This window comes from Panthera pardus, unplaced genomic scaffold (genome assembly GCF_024362965.1).
Source record: "Panthera pardus isolate Hobbes unplaced genomic scaffold, ASM2436296v1 HiC_scaffold_16, whole genome shotgun sequence".
NCBI classification, from domain to species: Eukaryota; Metazoa; Chordata; class Mammalia; order Carnivora; family Felidae; genus Panthera; species Panthera pardus.
The window spans coordinates 120,248,575-120,272,076 of record NW_026526721.1 but is presented as its reverse complement, the minus strand read 5'-3'; the positions used below and the strand labels follow the sequence as shown (position 1 = coordinate 120,272,076).

The window sequence follows — 23,502 nt, the reverse complement described above, 5'->3', positions numbered from 1 at the left end:
AGCTCTCAGTTTTTCCCCATTGAGGATGATATTAGCTGTGGGCTTTTCATAAATGTCTTTTATGATGTTTAAGTATGTTCCTTCTATCCTGGCTTTCTCGAGGGTCTTTATGAAGAAAGGATGCTGAATTTTGTCAAATACTTTTTCTGCATCAAATGACAGAATCATACGGTTCTTATCTTTTCTTTTATTAATGTGATGTATCATGCTGATTGATTTGTGAATGTTGAACCAGCCCTGCAGCCCAGGAATGAATCCCACTTGATCATGGTGAAGAATTTTTTTTATATGCTGTTGAATTCGATTTGCTAGTATCTTGTTGAGAATTTTTGCATCCATATTCATCAGGGATATTGGCATATAGTTCTCTTTTTTTAATGGGTCTCTGCCTGGTTTAGGAATCAAAGTTATACTGGCTTCATAGAATGAATCTGGAAGTTTTCCTTCCCTTTCTATTTTTTGGAACAGCTTGAGAAGGATAGGTATTATCTCTGCTTTAAATGTCTGGTAGAATTCCCCAGGGAAGCCATCTGGTCCTGGACTCTTATTTGTTGGGAGATTTTTGATAACTGATTCAATTTCTTTGCTGGTTATGGGTCTGTTGAAGTTTTCTATTTCTTCCTGTTTGAGTTTTGGAAGTGCTGCTGTGTGGTGCTTTAAAACAAAGCCTAGCAAAGGTGCTATCAAAACAACATAAACTATCTCATCTCCTAAAAGTCTCTACTTTTCCCTGGGTTTGTTATTTTTCTATTTTGGTGGATGGTTTGGAAATGTAGATGGAACTTGCTGGAAGAGGAAGCATGATTATTATTACTATTTCCAGGAAAAGCAAATAATTCCTTTCTCATTTCTTTTTTACCCTTCCCAGTCTAACATTGAAATAACCCATTCTTTAATAATTACTCACTAGAACAATTTTTTCAAGTATACAATAATGTAGCAAAGAATATAATGAACAACCCTATATAACCATCACTCAGACCCAATAATTATCAAGACTTTGTCACAGCTAATTCCTCATGATAGAAAATTTTAAATCCTTAGATTTAAAGAGCTTTCATTATTGGCCATTTGCTAGGGCTGGAAGCATCTTTGTTACACAAAAGTCTTTAAAAACTATTTTCATATAAGAAAAGATTACTGGTATTTCATTTAAACTTGGCCATATGTGCCTTTTTAAAAATGCCACCATAAATAGGAATAAAGAGAAAAGAGAATCCCAAATGAGATTATAGTAATGAATCATTATTTAAAAAAAAAAAAAAAAAAATCAAAACTTTATTTTTCTTTTATTCCCTCACCAGCTCCAGGACTGAACTCCATGATAGTAATAGTGCAAAATCCACTGTATTGCCTGAACATAACATGCAGCTTGATCAGCCAGGAAGTCACTAAAAACAGAAAAGCATATTTTAATTATAACATTAATTTTTGAAGACAGGTCATTTATCTTTAGAGCACAATATCTGCTGATACACCCTGCCTCACATATGTTTTATATAATCACTGAATAAGTTAAAAACTGCAATCAGAAAAATTCCAAAATATTATTTAAAACAAATTCCATTCTGTCAGATTAAAGTTTTGCCATATAGTTTTCCTAAAGCGATTATTAGAAGACTTAAACCTACTGTGCATATTTATTCAGTCAGTGTACTATACCTGTGATTTAAAGTTTGAGGATATGGCCAAGGAAGTTTTCTAAGAAGTGTCACTACCACTCCTAAATAGTCAGGGTGCAATGGGATACAGGGATGGGAAACTATCAGCGAGGATGCCTGAGAAAATCACAGGAGGAAATCAGGAAGACTGTAGAATCTGGTTACAGCAACTAGAAGATACATTGAAAAGTGCTATCCCCACTGAACAAAATTCCCTCTAATCATTTCTTTCTCAACCATAATTTAAGGGAAAATATTTCTACACACAGACACAGACAGACAGACAGACACACACACCTTGGGCTAAAACCAAAAAATAGCCATAAACCTTATTAGTGTCTGTTATCAAAATTTAGGTACAGACGCAATTAGAAATTCCAGATACCAATATTTCTGGAAAGCACACTTTTGAAAATGAAAATTTTCTCATTATTAATGAAGAAAAGCATTTTTATCACCTAACAGCAATTACTATTACATTCTGGTATATTTCTTTTCAGTCTTTTTTCCGTGCCCAGGTTTTTTTTTTTTTTTTATTGTAATGAGAGTATACTGTGTATATGATTTTGTGTCCTGCTTTTGAAATTTGTATTTAATAATATACTATAAGTATCTTTTTAAATTATTATGAACTTGGGGCGCCTGGGTGGCACAGTCGGTTAAGCGTCCGACTTCAGCCAGGTCACGATCTCGCGGTCCGTGAGTTCGAGCCCTGCATCAGGCTCTGGGCTGATGGCTCGGAGCCTGGAGCCTGTTTCCAATTCTGTGTCTCCCTCTCTCTCTGCCCCTCCCCCGTTCATGCTCTGTCTCTCTCTGTCCCAAAAATAAATAAAAAACGTTGAAAAAAAATTTTTTTAAATTATTATGAACTTTTTATAAGTACCAGTTTAGCAGTTCTACAGATTCTGGAGACAGTGTTATGGCAAGATGGTGACTGTCACAAAGAGGAGATGGACATGATTATGATGACATGTAGATCATTTCTAATTCTGTACTATTATAAAAAACTGTGTAATAAACATCCTTGTGTATATAAGGATCTTCTGTGTTTAAGTTTATATTTTTAAACAGATTAATAATTAGAATTATTGAGTCAAAGGGATAAATAATTTAACTTTTGGACATGTACTTTCCAAATAATTTTACCAGTTTATAGCCCCATCAGTAATTAAGGAAGAACACTACCATCACTCCTGATGTTCTATACATCAAATATAACAATTTTAAAAGATTTGCTTATTTGCTAGGCAAATAAACGGTATCACATTTTTAATAAGTCTATAGTTTATAAAAGAAAAGGAAAATAAAACAGATTCATTAGCTATCAAATTAAGCATTTAATGCCAACAGCAGGTATTATAGCACTATATAACTATAATCAAGGAAAGATAAGGACTAAATAAAGGGTTAGAAGCATAACTATTTTTAATATTTTATTTCTCAAGTCTCAAAAGTCTTACATGATAATAGTAGTTGACAAAGCTTCAAATGATCCGGTGACTTGTACTAGAATTCCTATACCTCTAGTTACTGGAGGTCAGTATGAATATAGATGAGAAAGACTATGTCTAGCCTAGAAGACAGTCTGAGAGTACATAAAGCAACATCTGAAGGCCTGGGTCTATCTCTGGGCAGACTCAGGAAAAAATCTAATAGTACTTTATTATATTAAAAAAATAATAGTATAGAAAATATCTAAGTATAACATGTAAGTATGAAAAAAGGTACATGGCATTTCATGAAGCTCTTATTTCACTTATAAAGAAGCAGCTTCAACTAGTGGTTAAGAATATAAACTCTGGGGGTGCCTGGCTACTCAGTCGGAAGAACATGTGACTCTTGATCTCAGGGTTATGAGTGTGAGCTTCATGCTGGGTATAGAGATTACTAAAAAATAAACAAACAAAAAAAAAACAAAAAAAAAAGGGAGAGAGAGTATTAAATCTGGAGCCAGACAGCCTGTGTTCAAATCCTGGCTCTGCCACTCACTGACTGTCACCTTGGACAAGTCATTTTAAGCCTCTCGATTCCTTAGGGTATCTGGCTAGCTCAGTCAATAGAGCATGCGACTGTTAATCTTGGGGTTGTAAGTTCAAGCCCCATATTGGATGCAGAGATTACTTAAAAATGAACTCTCTAAAAAACAAATGAATCCACTTTAAAACAAAAAAAAGCCTCTCAATTCCTTAATTTCTGTTGTAAAATAGTAGTATTTTACTTACCTTACAGAATTGTTAAAATTAAATAAGTCCATATTTTAAAATGCTTAGAATAGCTCCTGGCACTTGGTAAGCACTTTATAAAATTTTGTTAAATAAAATACAAACGTGTAGTTCATACTGTGAGCTACAGTTTAAAAGTGTGAAAGCCACCATTATAGAGGTCAAGTTCTTAAGGAACTTTTGGACTAGGTAATTAACCTGGGGCCAAGCCAGATAGCCTTTGAAGTAAGTGTGATGTGCAAATGGAATATGGAAAGCAAAAACAAAACTAACCATTTTCTACTTGACAATTTTTATCACAGGAATATAACACATCAGTTAATATCACCTCCAAAACCATAGTAGTTGAAAGATTGACACTACAATAATTTACATAGCCAAAGAATTCTCCTTTCCCACTACCTTAACTATTAAAATTATGCTGTTTTCTGAAGAAATGCAAAATATGATTTTTTTCTATTTTAAAGTAAAAACATTGGCAAAAACGTACTCAGATACTACATCAACTCCCATCTTCGTCATGTAATATGTTCTTTTATATTGTCTAAACTCAGTTTCAAATAGGTCATCATCTTCAGTCTCATCTTCTAAATTATCTGGAAAAAAGGAAAGAGAGTGGCTGACAATTATGAATATTCTGTTTTTCCATCTAATGCTTTGATAAATACATATCAAAGCAGATGCTTATATGCTATCACAGAAATCTGTTTTATCCAATATTATTGAATTAGTACTAGCTAAGGAAAGATATAGTAACTATTCTGTCAAAAAAATAACATATACTGAATACAGAGTTTGTGCTCACCTTTAGAAGTTACCACTTCTTCTCCATTTTTGTCTAAAGCAGCCCAACATATGGAGGAGCCTTCCTGGCCCTACAAAAATTATAAATCAATATAATAATTATTAATATAATTATAATTTATAAACATATATATAATAATTACATTCCATGCTCATGGATTGGAAGAATAAATATTGTTAAAATGTCAATACCACCCAAAGCAATCTACACACTGAATGCAATCCCAATCAAAATTGCACCAGCATTCTTCTTAAAGCTAGAACAAGCAATCCTAAAATTTGTATGGAACCACAAAAGACCCCGAACAGCCAAAGTAATACTGAAGAAGACCACCAAAGCGGGAGGCATCACAATCCCAGACTGTAGCCTCTACTACAAAGCTGTCATCATCAAGACAGCATGGTATTGGCACAAAAACAGACACATAGACCAATGGAATAGAATAGAGACTCCAGAATTGGACCCACAAAAGTATGGCCAACTAATCTTTGACAAAGCAGGAACAAATATCCAATGGAAAAAAGACAGTCTCTTTAACAAATGGTGCCGGGAGAGCTGGACAGCAACATGCAGAAGGATGAAACTAGACCACTTTCTTACACCATTCACAAAAATAAACTCAGAATGGATAAAGGACCTGAATGTGAGACAGGAAACCATCAAAACCCTAGAGGAGAAAGCAGGAAAAGACCTCTCTGACCTCAGCCGCAGCAATTTCTTACTTGACACATCTTCGAAGGCAAGGGAATTAAAAGCAAAAATGAACTATTGCGACCTCATGAAGATAAAAAGCTTGTGCACTGCAAAAGAAACAATCAACATAACTAAAAGGCAACCAACGGAATGGGAAAAGATATTTGCAAATGACATGTCGGACAAAGGGCTAGTATCCAAAATCTATAAAGAACTCACCAAATTCCACACCGAAAAACAAATAATCCAGTGAAGAAATGGGCAGAAAACATGAATAGACACTTCTCTAAAGAAGACATTCGGATGGCCAACAGGCACATGAAAAGATGCTCAACATCACTCCTCATCAGGGAAATACAAATCAAAACCACACTCAGACACCACCTCACGCCAGTCAGAGTGGCTAAAATGAACAAGTCAGGAGACTACAGATGCTGGAGAGGATGTGGAGAAACGGGAACCCTCTTGCACTGTTGGTGGGAATGCAAACTGGTGCAGCCACTCTGGAAAACAGTGTGGAGGTTCCTCAAAAAATTAAAAATAGATCTGCCCTATGACCCAGCAACAGCACTGCTAGGAATTTACCCAAGGGATACAGGAGTGCTGATGCATAGGGGCACTTGTACCCCAATGTTTATAGCAGCACTTTCAACAATAGCCAAATTATGGAAAGAGCCTAATGTCCATCAACTGATGAATGGATAAAGAAATTGTAGTTTATATACACAATGGATATTACTTGGCAATGAGAAAGAATGAAATATGGCCTTTTGTAGCAACATGGATGGAAGTGGAGAGTGTTATGCTAAGTGAAGTAAGTCATACAGAGAAAGACAGATACCATATGTTTTCACTCTTACGCGGATCCTGAGAAATTTAACAGAAGACTATGGGGGAAGGGAAGGAAAAAAAAAGAGAGGGAGGGAGCCAAACCATAAGAGACTGTTAAAAACTGACAATAAACTGAGGGTTGATAGGGGGTGGGAGGGAGGGGAGGGTGGGTGAGGGGTATTGAGGAGGGTACCTGTTGGGATGAGCACTGGGTGTTGTATGGAAACCAATTGACAATAAATTTCATATTAAAAAATAATTAAATAAAAATCTGTTAAGCGAAAAAAATAAAAAATAAATAAAGCAGCCCAACATATGGAGGAGCTTTCCTGACCCTAAAAAAATTATAAATCAATATAATTATTATTAACATAATTATAATTATATAATTATAAACATATATAATAATTAATTATAATATCACACTTATAATTAATTATACCTATAAATCAATATATCAAGATATATTTCAAAGTAAGACATTTAACAGGAAGATTTAAAAAATATTTAAAAGAACTGAATGACCCTTTAGTGATACACTGTAAAAGTTCATTTAAAAAATAATCCTCAGGGTGCCTGGGTAGCTCAGTTGGCTAAGTATTCAACTTCAGATTTTGGCTCAAGTCATGATCTCACTATTTTGAGATCGAGCCCTGCTTTGGGCTCTCCGCTGGGTGTGAAGCCTGCTTAAGATTCTCTCCCTCTGCCCCTCCCCTGCCAGTGCATATCTGCATGTGATCTCTCTCAAAATAAAAAGTAAATAAATAAAAATAATCCTCAAATACTGTGTAAATGTTTTTGGTTTTGTATCACTTGTTCGCTAAGTCTTTATTATGTTGAATTTCTCAAAAATATGTAATGGGTAATTCTCATCTATTGTGTTAACATAATCTATTTATTTATAATTGATTCCTACAATTATAGATAGTACATATTTTCCATATCCTTGGATTCCGTCATTCTTCTTCTTTGTTTTAATTTTTTAATGTTTATTTATTTTTGACAGAGAGAGAGACAGAGCATGAGCAGGGGAGGGGCAGAGAGAGAGGGAGACACAGAATCGAAAGCAGGCTCCAGGCTCTGAGCTGCCAGCACAGAGCCCGATGCGGGGCTTGAACTCACAGACCGCGAGATCATGACCTGAGCCGAAGTCGGACGCTCAACCGACTGAGCCACCCAGGTGCCCCTTGTTTTAATTTTTTTAATGTTTATTATTTTTTTTTTTGAGAGACAGAACACAAGGCGGGGTGGAGCAGAGAGGGAGACACAGAATCCAAAGCAGGCTCCAGGCTCCGAGCTGTCAGCACAGAGCCTGATGTGGGGCTGGAGCTCACAAACCGTGAGATCATGACCTGAGCCGAAGTCTGAGGCTTAACCAACTGAGCCATCCAGACGCCCCTGGATTCTGTCATTTTTATAACTTTGTTATATTCTCCACTTCCAAATTTTTCTCTCATGTGACTCATTTGCTTTTCTATAGTTCTCTCATCTCATCACATTCTTCACATCCTGCTCATCTGTTTTTCCTCCCAGTGATCTTAACTTTTCTTTTATTTTCTGATTGCCTATCTACTGCCAGTGACTCTCATTAGTTCTTCCTATTCCCTTATCTCCCTTTCCTTTTGTTCATCCAAACTAGGGCCTCTGCTAGCGCTTGGGCTCTTCTTCTAGTTCTTCTCATTTTGCCAGTGTCTCTAACATTAACTATATATGCCTGAAGACTTGGGAAGCTTAAGGAAGGAGCTGAGATGGGTACAGCCAGGGATTACTGATGTATAATTTTTTGAGTACACGTTCCCAAGAAGTTGCTGAGCCTGTTTTCTTAAGAGAAATAACACAGTAGAATGCAAACTGACCGCTCCTAAGTTCCAATAAGGAAAGCTAACCAATTAGGACTACACTAGAGAAAATCAGGGTAACTGCTCTTCCTGGAGCAAGAGTTACTTGGCTTAAGCCTAAATAGAACCAGTATAGCAAGGAGAGTACAGCAAACTCCTCAGTTTTATCAGAACCCCAAAACTTCAGAAATACAGAAAACTTCAGAAGAAGTTTATTTTCCAAGCTAATACATATAAGACATTTTTTAGAGTTTATTATTAATGCTTTGTACGATATTAGCATATTGTGAATGATTCTATTATTCATTTACTGAGCACCTAACATTTATTAGATATTGTGCTATATTACTCTTACCAAGCCTATTGGTATATTTTATATATAAATTATTTCTATAGAAAAATCACTGATCGGGGCGCCTGGGTGGCGCAGTCGGTTAAGCGTCCGACTTCAGCCAGGTCACGATCTCGAGGTCCGTGAGTTCGAGCCCCGCGTCGGGCTCTGGGCTGATGGCTCGGAGCCTGGAGCCTGTTTCCGATTCTGTGTCTCCCTCTCTCTCTGCCCCTCCCCCGTTCATGCTCTGTCTCTCTCTGTCCCAAAAATAAATAAAAAAAAAAAAATGTTGAAAAAAAAAATTAAAAAAAAAAAAAATCACTGATCTAGTTAACATATCAATATTAAATGTTATATAAATACCCACATTTTACAAAAGATAACTGATTTTCTGGGCACTTATATTTAGAAGTTTTGCTATACTTATTAGTAGAATGGATGACCAAAGAAAAGAGAATATTCTTCAAGGGTTAAAAAGAAGTTGATTTTTAGGGGTACCTGAGTGGCTTTGTCGGTTAAAAGTCCAACTTTGGCTCTGGTCATGATCTCACAGCTTGTGAGTTTGAGCCCCACGTCGGACTCTGTGCTGACAGCTCAGAGCCTGGAGCCTGCTTCAGATTCTGTGTCTCCCTCTCTCTCTGCCCTGCCCCTGCTCAGCTCTGTCTCTTTCTCTCTCTCTCTCAAAAATAAAATAAACATTAAAAAAAAAAAAAGTTGATTTTTAAAGATCAGATTTAAATGATAGGATCTAATAGAGAAGAAACCAGTTTTTTTTTTAAATGTTCCATGGAAGAAAATAAAAAATGAAAATGAAATGAGGCAACTACAAAAATCATAAGAAGAAAAGTGAGAAGCATGGAATACCAGTTTTACCTTAACAGCTAAAAAAATGAAAGGACACCTAAAAAAACAGACACCTTTGATTTTTTCTTTTCCTTGTAGTTCTTGGCTTCTTCTGCTGCGACACCTGCTGCTTCATTGAGGTACTTGTTACCAACTTTGCTTTCAAACCACTTTAGGTCCACAAAAACTTCACTGAAGTGTTCCCGATCAAACTATACAAAAATATTTAAATTCATTTAAAAATAACTGAAGTATGTCTGAAAGAATACAAATGAAACTTTTAATAGTTGCTACTTATGGGGCATAGGATATCAAAGAATGTTACTTTTTTATGCACATGGGAACCTCATCTACTATTATGAAAGTTAAAATCAAAAAGCATTAAAAATAAAAATAATAGGTGAAATTATACAGAATGATCAATTGGAGTAGAAGTACCAAAACTTTTTCTTTAAGTATTATGTAATTGGTTTGTGACCATTTATAGCTACCCTGGGACAGGAAAATAATACCTAGTTACTTACATCTGATAGTTTCACAAGGTATTTCTCAAATCGAGGTAAGTTGAGATGGCCATTTTCATTAATATAACCTAAAAGGAACAAAAACTAAATTTGTACTAAAAGCTAACATTATTTTTTCAAAACAATTCCACAAAATTCTTTTTACAAAATGTTGAATGTTGACATTCTACTAATCAAGAAAAACACTCAAGTGTTGGGCAATATAACTGGTGCTAGTTTCTAAGACACTCATGTGACAGTAATATAAAATATGTAAGAACTGAAGCAAAATAAATTCCAGGTTCACATAATAATCCTCCTACGTTTCCAACAAGTGTAGGAGGTGAAATGTGGTTTCTTCTGGTGAGCATACCCTGTAATTAATCAGATTATCAACGCAGAGTTAGTTATGTCTTTAAGGTTCAAGTTTAAAAATGCAGCGAGAATGGGGCGCCTGGGTGGCTCAGTTGGTTAGGTGTCAGACTTCAGCTCAGGGTCATGAACTTGTGGTTTTTGAGTTTAAGCCCCGTCGTCGGGATCTGTGCTGACAGTTCGGAGACTGAAGGCTGCTTCAGATTCTGTGTCTCCTTGTCTTTCTGTTCCTCCCCTACTTGCTCTCTCTCTCAAAAATAAATAAAGATTAAAAATAAAATTTTAAAAATGCAGCGAAGCTTAAAATAAAACTTATCATTAGAAGATAATTAATTCTTATAATCTAGGCATGTAATTTATATGAAAGCTTTAGGGTAGCTAAAGATAAAGATAAAAGAAAAGTATAAATTATAATAGATATTAAGTTCAACTCATGAAGTTGGACGCTTAACCGACTGAGCCACCCAGGCATCCCTCTTTCCCTCATTTTATATCTTGTACTGGCTTTCTTAAATAATCAAAGGCAGAGATTAGTTAGGTATCAGTAAATGAGGCTGCTTAACTCTTGTCATTTTCTTTGCTTGTGAACCACTGAACATTAAACCTCAGAGCTTAGTGTCTTAGACCAAAAGAAACCCCCAATTTTTTTCCTACTTTAGCTGTGCATGCAATAATCTAATAAATGAGTCACATTTTTACGGTTAGGTGAGTGAGTGCTAAATTAAAGTAGCCTCAAAAAAAATATTAAACTTTTCTTACCACCAAGTTCTGGCAGGATGGTAATATATGTTCCATAAAGAAGAGGCAGTGCATCATGATTAATATGTAAATGAGGTAGATGAGGGATAAAATCATTGCCAACAAGAAATCCCATCAAAATCCAATCATCTATTATCCTTTCAATATCATATTTAAATGTGATCTTGTCCTATAGCAAAATGGAGAAAAAGTCAACTTGTACGGAAATTCTACTTACACAGTTCCTTTGTACCACAGCTATATTAATACTTACTTTCAATACTGAAAACTCATAGTCAATATACTCTCTCATTAAAGATAAGTGTAGGAGGTGAAATGTGGTTTCTTCTGGTGCGCATACCCTGTAATTAATGAGATGATCAACACAGAGTTAGTTGTGTCTTTAAGGTTCAAGTTTAAAAATGCAGCGAGGATGGGGAGCCTGGGTGGCTCAGTTGGTTAGATGTCAGACTTCAGCTCAGATCATGAACTTGTGGTTTGTGAGTTTGAGCCCCATCGGGCTTTGTGCTGACAACTCGGAGCCTGGAGCCTGCTTGGGATTCTGTGTCTCCCTATCTCTCTGTTCCTCCCCCACTTGCTCTCTCTCTCTCTCTCTCTCTCAAAAATAAATAAAGATTAAAAATAAAATTTTAAAAATGCAGCGAAGCTTAAAATAAAACTTATCATTAGAAGATAATTAATTCTTATAATCCAGGCATGTAATTTATAGGAAAGCTGTAGGGTTGCTAAAGATAAAGATAAAAGATAAAAGTATAATTATAATAAAGTTCAAATAATTGGTCTGCCTTATGCTTTTTTTGGAAAGATTCTCAGAATTAAGAAAGCCTAAATAATAGATAACAGATTTAAGAAACCAGTGGTTTCTGGCCCATTTAAGGCTGGCCACGAGCAGAAAGCATACATATAATTGAGTATATACACTTTTCTGCCTACTGCAGTACAGACAAAAGCTTCAATGATGAGGCTCCATCATTTCTTTCTTCTTATCTTTCCCTGGCTTGGTATAGGGGCCTATATTCCTAGCTATTGGTCAATACTTCAAGCTTAACCAGAAGTAAGAATATAAACTGACAATAGCATTTAAAATTTTTTTTAATGTTTATTTATTTTTGAGAGAGAGAGAGGGAGAGAGACAGAGTATGAGCATGGGAGGGGCAGAGAGACAGGGAGACACAGAATCTGAAGCAGGCTCCAGGCTCTGAGCTGTCAGCACAGAGAATGATGTGGGGCTTGAACCCACAAACTGGGCGATCATGACCTAAGCTGAAGTGTGACGCTTAATTGACTGAGCCAGCCAGTTGTCCCTAAACTGACAACAGCATTTTAAGAGGATTATGTATCATGAGCAAGTGGATCTATCCCAGGAATGCAAGGATGGCTCAATGTAAAAAAATAAATGTAATAAATTACATTAATAAACAAAGGAAAATCACCATACAATTAACTAGCAAAGAAAACATTTGTCAAATTCAATACCTTCCAAGATAAAAGTACTTAGCCAAGTAAGAATAGAAGGAAACTTCCTAAACATGAAAAAATGAATTTATGAAAAACAAACATCTAATATCATATTCCATGTTAGAAGACTGAAAGCTTTCCTCCTAAGATCAAGGATGCCCGTTTTCACTATAGCTATTCAACATTATACTGGAAGTCCTAGCCAGGGCAATTAGGCAAGCAAAGAAATAAGAGGCATACAAACTGAAAAATAAGAAGCAAAACTATCTCTATTTACAGATGTCATGATTCCATATACAGAAAATCCCATAGAATCTCCCAAACTTGTAGGATACAAGATCAACACATAAAAATCAGCTGTGTCTACATACCAGCAACAAACAATCCAAAAAAGAAATTAAGAAACAATTCTATTTAGAATACCACCCAAAAGAGTAAAAAACTTAGGAACAAACTTGACCAAAGAGGCAAAAGAAAAAAATCAAAGGCAAAAAACTGAAATCATAGACACAGAGAATGACAGATGGTTCCCAGAGGTAGAGGAGTGAGGGCTGGGCAAAATGGGTGAAGGTGGCAAAAGGTGAAAACTTCCAGTTATACGATAAATATGTCCTGGAGATATAATGTACAGCATGGTGACTACATTAAAAAATTCTTTTTAAATAAAAGGGAAAACAAGTAAGAAAAAAAAAAAACAGTAAAAGACTTACACACCAAAACTACAAAACACTGTCAAAAGAAATTAAAGAAGACACAATGATTGTAAAACATTCTGTATTGATGAACTGGAAGACTTACTATGAAACTGTAAATAGTACCCAAATGGATGTACACATTCAATGCCATCCCAGTCAGGTTTTTCACACAAACAAAAAATCCCAATGACATTTTTTACACAAACAAAAAATCCATCCTAAAAATGATTAATCTCATGAGACTCCAAACAGCCAAAATAATCCTCACAAAGGGGAACAAAGTTGGAGGTCTCATCCTTTCTGATTTCAAAACTTACTACAAAGTTTCAGTAATCAAAATACCGTGGTAATGGCATAAAGAAAAACACAGAGATCAACTGAATAGAATACAGAGCCCAGGAAAAACCCCTGCATATATGGTCAAATGATTTTCAACCACGGTGCCAAGACCACCGAAGGGGAAAAAGACAGTCTTTTCAACAAATGATTTTGCGAAAACTGGATATCCACATGCAAAAGCATGAAGTTCACCCTTACCTCATACCAAATATGATAATTAACAACATGGATCAAAACCCTAAATGTAAGGGTTAAAACTGCAAAACTCTTAAAATGGGAAAACATTTTACAACATTAGATTTGGCAATTTCTTGGATATTACACTAAAAGTAACAAGCAACAAAAGAATGGACATCGTCACAATTAAAAATTTTGTGCATCAAATGACACTATCAGCAGAATAAAAACGAATGGGAGAAAATCTTTACAGATCATGTATCTGTTAAATGGTCACTATTCTTAATTTAATTGCTCTTCTTTCTTCTAACATATATGCAGTATGATTTACCTTTGTGTCTTTTTGCCACCAAACCGAACCTCTTCTCTTAAAAGAGAGAAATGTGCCTCATGACTTGTTAATCCAAGCATAATCTGTTGAAAAATGATTAAAAAATGTTTCTATTCTCTCATTTTTTATAGTATCAGGTTCATAAAAACAATTAAATTAAAAACATTTCTATGTAGAAAAAAAGAGGCTTATTTAATAAAAACATCACATTATATAAATATCAAAATCTGATCCACTCATAAGTTATGAATGGTGTAAAATGAATGCACTTTTCTAAGAAAAAATGTTTACCTTAGACTCACATCACCGTTGTAACTACCACCCTGCCCACCCTCCACAAAAATCCCCAAAACCTTCTCTAGGTTTTCACACCTTTCCATCCACATGGGGGAAATGGGTAAAAAACTGGAGGTTGCAGCTTTTCTATGATAGAGGAATGTTAAGACTCTTCTGGAGGCCAGAATACCTCTACTATGTGAAAATTAAACAAACAAACAAAAAACTAGAAAAGGTCATCTTCATTTAATTTTCTCATATAGTATTCTTTCCTTTCCTTTTCTATTTTAGAGAAAGAGAGTGCGTGCACAAGCAAGGTAGGGACAGACAGGGAGAGAGAGAATCTTAAGACAGACTCTGTGCAAGCACTGAGCCCAATGCGGGCTCAATCTCACAACCCTGAGATCACAACTGGAGTTGAAATCAAGAATGGAACGCTGAATCAAATGAGTCACCCAGGAGCCCTTCTCACATAGTATTCTAATGTCCAAAGTAAGTCATTCAAATAGTCTAGTGAGACATATCAACCAACTGCAACATATATTGTTTATTTCGACCTAATTCATACAAAACAAGATGAAACATTTCTGAAGCAATCAGGAAAATGTGAATACTAAATGGTTATTTGTATATTAAACAGTGATTATTAATTTTTGTTTTATGTATGATAATGGCATTATGGTTATTTATTTCAAACAACACTTCTTTAGAGAAAGATTAAATGATATAATGTCTGGGATACACTTCAAGAGTCAAGGGAAGTAGGAGAAAGGAGATAGATGGTTAGGGATAAGAAAAGGAAAGTAATTTAATATTTAGAGTATTTGTTTTAGGTTGAAAATTATTTAAGGTGGATAAAGCCTATAGGAAGTTTCATTATTTTATAACTTCTCTACTTTATGTTTGAAAATTTCTGTAATAAAAAGTTTAAATGAAAAAAGTATAGTAAAGTTATTTAGGTCATGGAGTTATCAGATCAGGTATTATTAAAAGTTATGTATCAAGCATGAGATTAAAAAGCCCCCTCTACCCTGACCACGGCAGAGTATTCATAGCACAAGGATCAGTCAAGTGTGAACACTAACTACAGAGACCTGCTAATCATAAATTATGGCAAGAGTTTTCTTTTTTTTAAAAATTTTATTTATGTATTTTGAGAGAGACCGTGTGCATGAGCTGGGGGGAGACAGAAAGAGGGGGAGAGAGAGAGAGAATCCTAAGCAGGTCTGCACTGTCAGCACAGGGCCTGATGCGGACTCGAACTCTTGAACTGTGGGATCATGACTAAGCCAAAACCAAGAGTTGGACGCTTAACTGACTGAGCCACCCAGATGCCCCAAAAGAGTTCATTTTCTAATTGTTTTGAACTGTGCTAATGGCAGAAGTAGCAACCATTATTATGTTTCCAATATTTGTTTCTACAGCCAGAAAGCTTCTTATGAAAGTCTCTTAGATATTTAACTAAAATGGCATAAGGTTGTAATAAAAATAAATGTTATACCTACCAAGTCAGCATCTAAACCATAAAGACAATGTCTGGTGTTTGGATCATGATCTGGCTTTGCTTTCTCAGATCTGATAAATTCCATGATTTTATGTTCTCCTTCTCCGGGAGTCTAAATACATGTTAAAAAAAAATGTGGTAATATGCTGTGCGTTAGAATATTAAATTTAAAAATATCTTTAAATAAAAAAAGATAATAACCTCATGGCCTGAGAAGTAGATGGTAACTCCTTGCCACGATTTATCTGTAGAAATTTTCATATTTACAAAATACTTCAGATGTTCATGTAACCTGGCCATGAATTCAGTCCCTATAAATAAAAAGTTTTAACAAGTTTAATCTGAAAAAAATAAAAATAAAAAATTTAATCTGAGAGAGACATAAAAAAGAATGAGTTCCCAGAAACAACATGAAATTGGATCTGAGTATCCAGCTGGGTAGGAATAGCTAGGTATTCCTCCAGAGGAAAAGCCCTCATGCCTTTCCCTAGCAAATATTACAATGTTTCTCATTTCACTGCTCACCCTAAAATGAAGTTAATTTCATGTAGCTAAATCAAGAAATATTACTACTGCCTGAGAACTATGCTTCAGTATCTTCACACAAGGGCAGAGTTTCAACTCTAATGAATCTCAATCTTCTATTTCCTCTGCTGGCTTCTGAATGTTTTTTAAGGCCTGTAGCTATAATCAGATTACTAACAACAACAACAACAACAACTATTATTATTATTACTGTTTACCTGGAAAATTATTATTCTGGAAACTGAATTTACAGTGATTATGTTTCAGGAAAAGTCCAGAGGGTCAATAGTCAAAGGCAACACGGTCTTAAACCACATCAGGATAAAACTGGTCATTAAATCAACCAATGTATGATAAGAACACTTAAGTGAAAGACAAAATTACCATAGTTAGTAAAGAAGTCATGAAAAAAAATAAGATTTTAAGTTTTTTTCAAAGTAGAAGATTATAATGATGTTAGACAAAGCTCTAGTAAGTACAGAGTATGTTGTTGCATATAAAACTAATTTAAAGTTATAATACTAATAAATTAATTTACTCTTAAAGTCACAGAATTTTAACTGCCTTTAAGAAATGTGATAGTAAGTGCTCCGGACTAGGAGAATGGGTTTCTTATCCTACGTAACAGGCTAGTTCCATGGATGTGACTCAACCTCACTGAGTCAGTTTTCATACAAACAAATGGTGGGAGTAGGACGGATCTTGTAAGATCCTTCTAGGTTTAGAAGTCTGGATCTGGGAGAGTCCTATCCACAGCTGCTCTTATCAACATCTGTAAATCCGTACAGTGGGTCTTCATAGGAGCACTTATAATCAAGGTGATCAAGATATCTCATGAGAAGACACAACTGGGAAAACCGCAAATGGAATCTTAAGGACAAAATAGAGACCAGAAAAAAAAAATCTGAAAAAATATTTACATTTACATTTAAATCTCTCAAAATTTTTCTTTCAGTGAATTTACCTGGTGTAATACAGTTGGAATCAAATCTGGCCTCTGTAGGAAGAGTTTCTCCTTTTTCTAATGCCTTCTTTATTTTGTCTTCTGCCTCCTTTGCTGACCTTAAATGTTAAGGGAAAAAATATCTTAAGGTTTTTGGGGAAAAGTACAGATCTTTACATAAAGTAAACTGTTATTTAGATGCTTTTGTAACTAAAATATTAATTAACCAATTTGAGGTTCAAAACATAACACAAGTTTTGAAATGATTATAATTGACAAAGATGAGCCTCAGAATTGTTTGTTTTTATTTATTTAAAGAATTGAGTTTTTCAGATAACTATAGAAGGAGAACATTACAACAGTATAAAATTGATACAGAAAATTACAAATACTTATAAAGTAATTCTTTAAAAAAAATTTTTTTTAATGTTTATTTATTCTAGAGAGAGAGCGAGTGCGTGAGCATGAGTGGGGGAGGGGCAGAATGAGAGAGGTACATAGAATCTGAAGCAGGCATCAGGCTCTGAGCTGAATAACACAGAGCCCTATTCGGGGCTGAAACTCCTGAGCCGTGAGATCATGAGTTGAAGCTGGACACTTAACCGACTGAGCCACCCTCGTGCCCCAAAGTAATCTTTTAAAACTGACCCAGAACAATATAAATACTTATAATTCTCTTAACTATATAGCAAATCGATTCTACAAATAAGTTCAAAAGTAGAGCATTAAGCATTCATTATATATACATTCTACACTGACTAATAATATCAAACAGGAAGCACATTATTAAAATGATCTCTAAGAATATTACATAAAAATAATTGTAAAATTGTAATTGCAATTGAGCACAATTTGCGTTTCCTCATAAAAAACATTCATGAGACTGAAGCGCTGCCCGCTGCACTAAGAAGGTACATAAAAAACATTTAAAATCAAAGCCTAGTAACATTAATGCCATCATGATTTGCCAAAATTGTGTCACTATTGAAGCAACAGGATTTACTAGAAAGAAACGTGAGTTTTAGAGTCAGATGGACCTAGGTTTGAAAATAGGCATCCCAATTCCCAATGTTCTGCTTCTCCTGTAACCCGTCTGTGGCACACTGTATACCATGTGGCATTTACATTAGGAAGCTCTGCTTTATGTACTTGATACTAGCTCTATCTACTGTGCCTGCGGAACTGCATTTCTATGATAAATAACTCTTCTTCATATGTAACTTCTCTCTCTTACCAACCCCCTCAAGATAGCAAAAACTCTGAAGATATCAACTTATTTGTAATTTCTCCAATAGAAGCCATTCTTTGCTCTCTTCTCTCCTTCGTTCCTTTGACTGGACAATTACTCAATGTTACTATGTGACAAGTTTTGGAGATATAACAGAAAGGATTCCTATTTTCACAGAGCTTACACTCTAGTGGGGAGACAGAAAAGTTAACAGCCCTAATGTTTAATGTGGCTGCAATATACAGAACGTGTGGGACAGGGACAAGGAAAGACTATTGAAGCAATCCAGGTGGAAGATTACGGTAGCCTAGGCTGAGACAGTAGCAGTAAAGATGAAAAGAAGGAAATATATATGACAAATTTAAGAGAATGGATAAACAGGAGGTAGGTATAGAGAATGAGGAAGAAGTCGTCCAAATTGCTCTTGAGACTTTCTGGCTGAGCAGCTATTTGCATGGTGTTATTATTCACTGCAATAGAAAACAGAAGGAAGGCAGTTTTGAAATGGGAGTTCAGTTCTGAACATGTTAAGCCTGAAATGTATCTATGGTATCTAAAAGGAGATATTTAGGAGACATTTGGATATACAGGAGTTGTAGAGAGAGATATCCACCAAGAAGATAAATCTGGGAGTCATCAGTATAGACACGGTAATTAAAACCACTGGATAGGATCTCTCAGGACCAAGGACAGGACCTTAAGAAAAATCAGTATTTAAGAAAAAGGCAGAGGAAGAGAAGATAACAGGGAGATCAAGAAGGTGCAGTCAGAGAGAGTGTGGTTACATAAAGGTCAAGGAAAGGAAGTTCAAGAAAGAAAGAATGGTCAACATTGTTAAAAACTATAAATAAATGAAGTAATATACAGAGAGAATTCTAGCCATACAAAGTCTATTTGTAATCTTGTAAGGGAATTTTAGTGGTAGGGATGAAAGCCAGACAGCAGCAGATTTTAAAATGAGTAAGAGATGCAGAAAGATTATAAGTAATTAAAAGATTATGAATGGATAATATAGTCTCTGTGGAAAATGAGAAAAAGCTGACTGGAGGATTCAATGTCACTCAATATTGTGTCAGCACAATATTTAGTAAATGCTTTCGATGGCTATGGTGGATTGGCCCTCAACATCCACTTCATTCTCCTAGTTTGTCTTCTGATAGGGGAGAGGTTAGAAAGCTAAAAAATTAAATTCTGAGGCTTCCTTGCAGCTAGGTGAAAGGATATAACTTAGATTCCGTCAGATACCTCCATAAAAGATTTGGAAGGTGGAAGTGTTGTGTGCTGAAGTGTATATGATTGTTGAGGCACTGGGTTTATAGGATTTGTGTATTTTATCAATAATAGAAGAGTTCCTAATATTCAGTAGTTTCATAGGTGCTGAGAAGCAAGGGGCAGGGCAGATCTACCAGATACACTGGGGCTCTGGAGCTAACAGATACAGTGGTGGCTTCCTGATCGCTGAATTACAACTAAAGTGATTTCTTTTTGGAGCCAATAGTTCAGGTAGTACCTTCTTAATCCCTGGATCACAGATAAAGGAATACATTCCTGGAACCACCTCTTCTGGTGGGGGCCTGTGAACTCCTCACCTTCCTGAATGCTGTAGTAATAGTGCCACTGTGGGTTCACTTCTATAGTGCTGTTCTGAAGTCACTCTTGAAGGCTCACCTAAATTCCCATCCTTTTGGCTCTTAAAATGATTTTTATAAGCACCTAATTCTTTGCATTATATCCCCTTCTGCTTAAAATAGCCAGGTTTCTATTTCTGCAACTGAACACAGTGGGCTTATATAATCCTTTCTCAATACTAGATTTTCTAGTCCAATAGCTCCCCCAAATTAGTTTAACAAATACCAGGGGAATCTGGTAAAAATGGTTTCCAGGGCCCAATTTTTAGAGATTCAAATTAAGTAAGTCTAGGTTGGTACCTGAGACTCTAAATTTACCAAGAGATGGTACTTGTCTTTAAAGATCTCACAGATGGGGCGCCTGGGTGGCTCAGTTAGTTGAGTGTCCGACTCTTGGTTTCGGCTTGGGTCATGATCTCATGGTTCAAGGGTTCGAGCCCTGTGTCGGGCTCTGCACTGACAGCAGAGCCTGCTTGGGATTCTCTGCCCCTCTCTCTCTCTCTGTCTCTCTCTGAAAATAAGTAAATAAACTTTAAAAAAAAAAAAAAGATTTCACAGTGGGCGCCTGGGTGGCTCATTCAGTTAAGCGTCTAGACTTTTGATTTTGCCTTGGGTCAGGATCTCACGGTTTGTGCTGTCGGCACTGAGCTTGCTCAGGATTCTCTTTCCTTCTCTCTGCCCCTCCCCATCCCACATGCACCATGCTGTCTCTCTCTCTCTCAAAATAAATAAGTAAACATTAAAAAAATTTTTTTCACAGGTGTTCCAGTATCTTCAAGATCTTTCCTCTTTTGATATTTAAATCAGTATTTTTTTCCATCCTTTTCCCATTCTCACTGCTAGCCTTCTCCAAGGTGCACTCCTACCTTCCTTGATCATTTCCATATTTTATTCACAGGTGCCCTTTCCACTCCGTTACCTGCTGTTGTAATGAAAGGATTCATTATGCTAACAACCCATCGAACACACAGAACTCAGGGTTTCTTTCCATCAATTCTAACATCCTTCTTAACTTTACTTATCCTACTCGTAAATAAGGACACAACATGATCTCATTGTTTTTAAAAACTATTTCACATGTCCAGGATTTTGACTTTAAAACTCTATGTACCTTTTCTCATTTTTACTTTTCCTACTGTTCACCTCACACACTGGGGTGGATAATACCTCAAATGTCCTAACTCAGCTCTCTTCTCATACTCCACCAATCATTTTCTAGTCTCACTTGCCTTTCTAACCAATTTGGACCAATGCTCAATCAGAGTCAGCATCTAGCCCACAGTCTAGGCATTTAACAAATGTTTGTTGAATTAAATTGTCAACGATGTTTCCATTAGAACAATCTCTCATTTCACTTTATAGTTCTCTGGTTCAGGGCAGACTACTAGTGGAGTTTTCTCTACTACAATTGACCCTTGAACAACACAGGTTTGAACTCTGTGGGTCCACTTGTATACAGATTTTTTTTTTTAATGTCTATTTTTGAGAGAGAGAGAGAGAGAGAGAGAGAGAGAGAAAGTGCACATGAGTGAGGTAGAGAGGGGAAGAAAGAGGGAGACAGAGGATCTGAGGCAGGCTCCATGCTGACAGCACAGAGCCCAATGTAGGGCTTGAATTCATGAACGGTTATATCATGCCCTGAGCCGAAATCAGATGCTTAACCAACTGAGCCATCCAGGCGCCCCCGCTGATTTTTTTTCAGTAAATATGGTTTAGTACTATAAATCTATTTTCTCTTCCTTATGATTTTTCTAATAACATTTTCTTTTCTCTAAGCTTACTTTATTGCAAGAATACAGTATATAATACACATAACATACCAAATATGTGTTTATTGCTTATGTTATTGCTAAGGATTCCAGTTAATAGCAGACTATTAGTAGTTAAGTTCTGGGGGAATCAAGTTATATGCACATTTTATACGCGCGGGGATTGGTGCCTCTGACCACTGCATTCAAGGGTCAATTGTACCACTATTATCAAGGAGAAGTTTAAAAATTTACGAATGAAAACAATAGTAACTTTACACAGCCCAACACAGCTTTGAGAATGACACTTCACTTCAGTTACTAATTTGTTTACTTGACTGATATAATGTGACATAATCAGTTATTTCCATTTCTGGGGGAATTTAGGCAGAAAAGAAACATGAAAAGAAGATGCATTGCATTAAGCCAATTATCTTTAAAATAATACATTTTATTAATCTAAAGAGTATTCTCAAATAAACCACAAATGCTTTACCTAAAACGCCTCCCACGCTGTTGGTTCATCTTTGCTCGAGGAGCCACACCATCAACAGCCATAAAGAACACTTTCCTAGGTTTAATGATGCGAAACAACACTTCCAAGTAGTGAAAAATATCAGTAAAGATTTTATCGTCTGAAATTCTGAAGTGAACATCATCATCATTAGGATGGGAACATTGATGTATGATTCCATTCATGTCCAGGTACAAGTTGTCAAATTCAGGAATCTAAAAAACAGAAAAATGATAGAAATCATTACTATAACCAACTATGGATATCTAAGTGTATATATATATATATACACAATGGAGTATTACTCGGCAATTAAAAAGAATGAAATCTTGTCATTTGCAACTACGTGGATGGAACTAGAGGGTATTATGCTAAGCGAAATTTCTCAGTCAGAGAAAGACAAAAATCATATGACTTCACTCATATGAGGACTTTACGAGACAAAACAGATGAACAAGGGAAGGGAAGCAAAAAATATAAAAACAGGGAGGGGGATAAAATATAAGAGGCTCTTAAATATGGAGAACAAATAAAGGGTTGCTGGAGGGGTTGTGGGAGGGGGGGATGGGCTAAATGGGCAAGGAGCTTAAGGAATCTACTCCTCAAATTGTTGTTGCTCCATGTGCTAACTTAGATGTAAACTATAAAAATAAATAAATTATAGAAAGAAATAAAATAAAATAAAGTAAAATAAAATAAAATAAAAGTACATTCAAGATTTACTGTTTGCTTCAAGAAATCTGAAAACCTGGATCAAAATCTCAAGGTGATTTTTTTGAGAGGGTGGGGGTACTTTACAAAGTGATTCCACTTTCCTTAGGAGAATAAACAAGCAAGGAAGAATATTAAAAAGTAATGAAGGAGGGGTGCCTGGGTGGCTCAGTCAGTTAAGTGTCTGACTTTGGCCCAGGTCATGATCTCATGGTTCGAGGGTTTGAGCCCCACATTGGACTCTATGCTGACAGCTCAGGGCCTGGAGCCTGCTTCAGATTCTGTGTCTCCCTCTCTCTGCCCCTCCCCTGCTTGTACTCTGTCTCTCTCTCTCAAAAATAAACATTAAAAAGTAATGAAGGAAATCTGCTTTATATATTAAGAATTATGAAGGTTTGATTGAACCAAATAGTTTAGAAGCAGTCCAAGTGTATACAGAAATGTAGTATATAAGAGGCATCTTAAACCAGTGAAAGAAAGGGATGGGGCACCTAACTAACAATTTGGAAATAAAACAGTTGGAAATATAAGATGTATTAAATTACAGAAGGATTAAAAATTTTAATG

The 23,502-nt window shown here is 35.8% G+C and overlaps 1 protein-coding gene across 3 annotated transcripts in view; it reads right to left on the bottom strand.

Annotated features, from left to right (window-relative positions):
* Positions 1-23,502, bottom strand: part of XRN1 (5'-3' exoribonuclease 1) — a 121,054-nt gene that overhangs the window by 89,550 nt on the left and 8,002 nt on the right. For 2 of the 3 annotated variants that reach the window (XM_019438497.2, XM_019438503.2), the window contains exons 2-13: positions 22,207-22,439; positions 17,128-17,225; positions 15,840-15,949; positions 15,640-15,750; positions 13,859-13,941; positions 11,112-11,199; positions 10,859-11,027; positions 9,749-9,816; positions 9,299-9,436; positions 4,689-4,758; positions 4,374-4,479; positions 1,302-1,391 (exon numbers count right to left, since the gene is read on the bottom strand). In XM_019438497.2, the coding sequence (XP_019294042.2) occupies positions 1,302-1,391; positions 4,374-4,479; positions 4,689-4,758; positions 9,299-9,436; positions 9,749-9,816; positions 10,859-11,027; positions 11,112-11,199; positions 13,859-13,941; positions 15,640-15,750; positions 15,840-15,949; positions 17,128-17,225; positions 22,207-22,439 (1,364 nt within the window). Of the gene's footprint in view, positions 1-1,301; positions 1,392-4,373; positions 4,480-4,688; positions 4,759-9,298; positions 9,437-9,748; positions 9,817-10,858; positions 11,028-11,111; positions 11,200-13,858; positions 13,942-15,639; positions 15,751-15,839; positions 15,950-17,127; positions 17,232-22,206; positions 22,440-23,502 lie in introns of those variants that run through there. The other variant, XM_019438509.2, reaches the window with a different exon arrangement.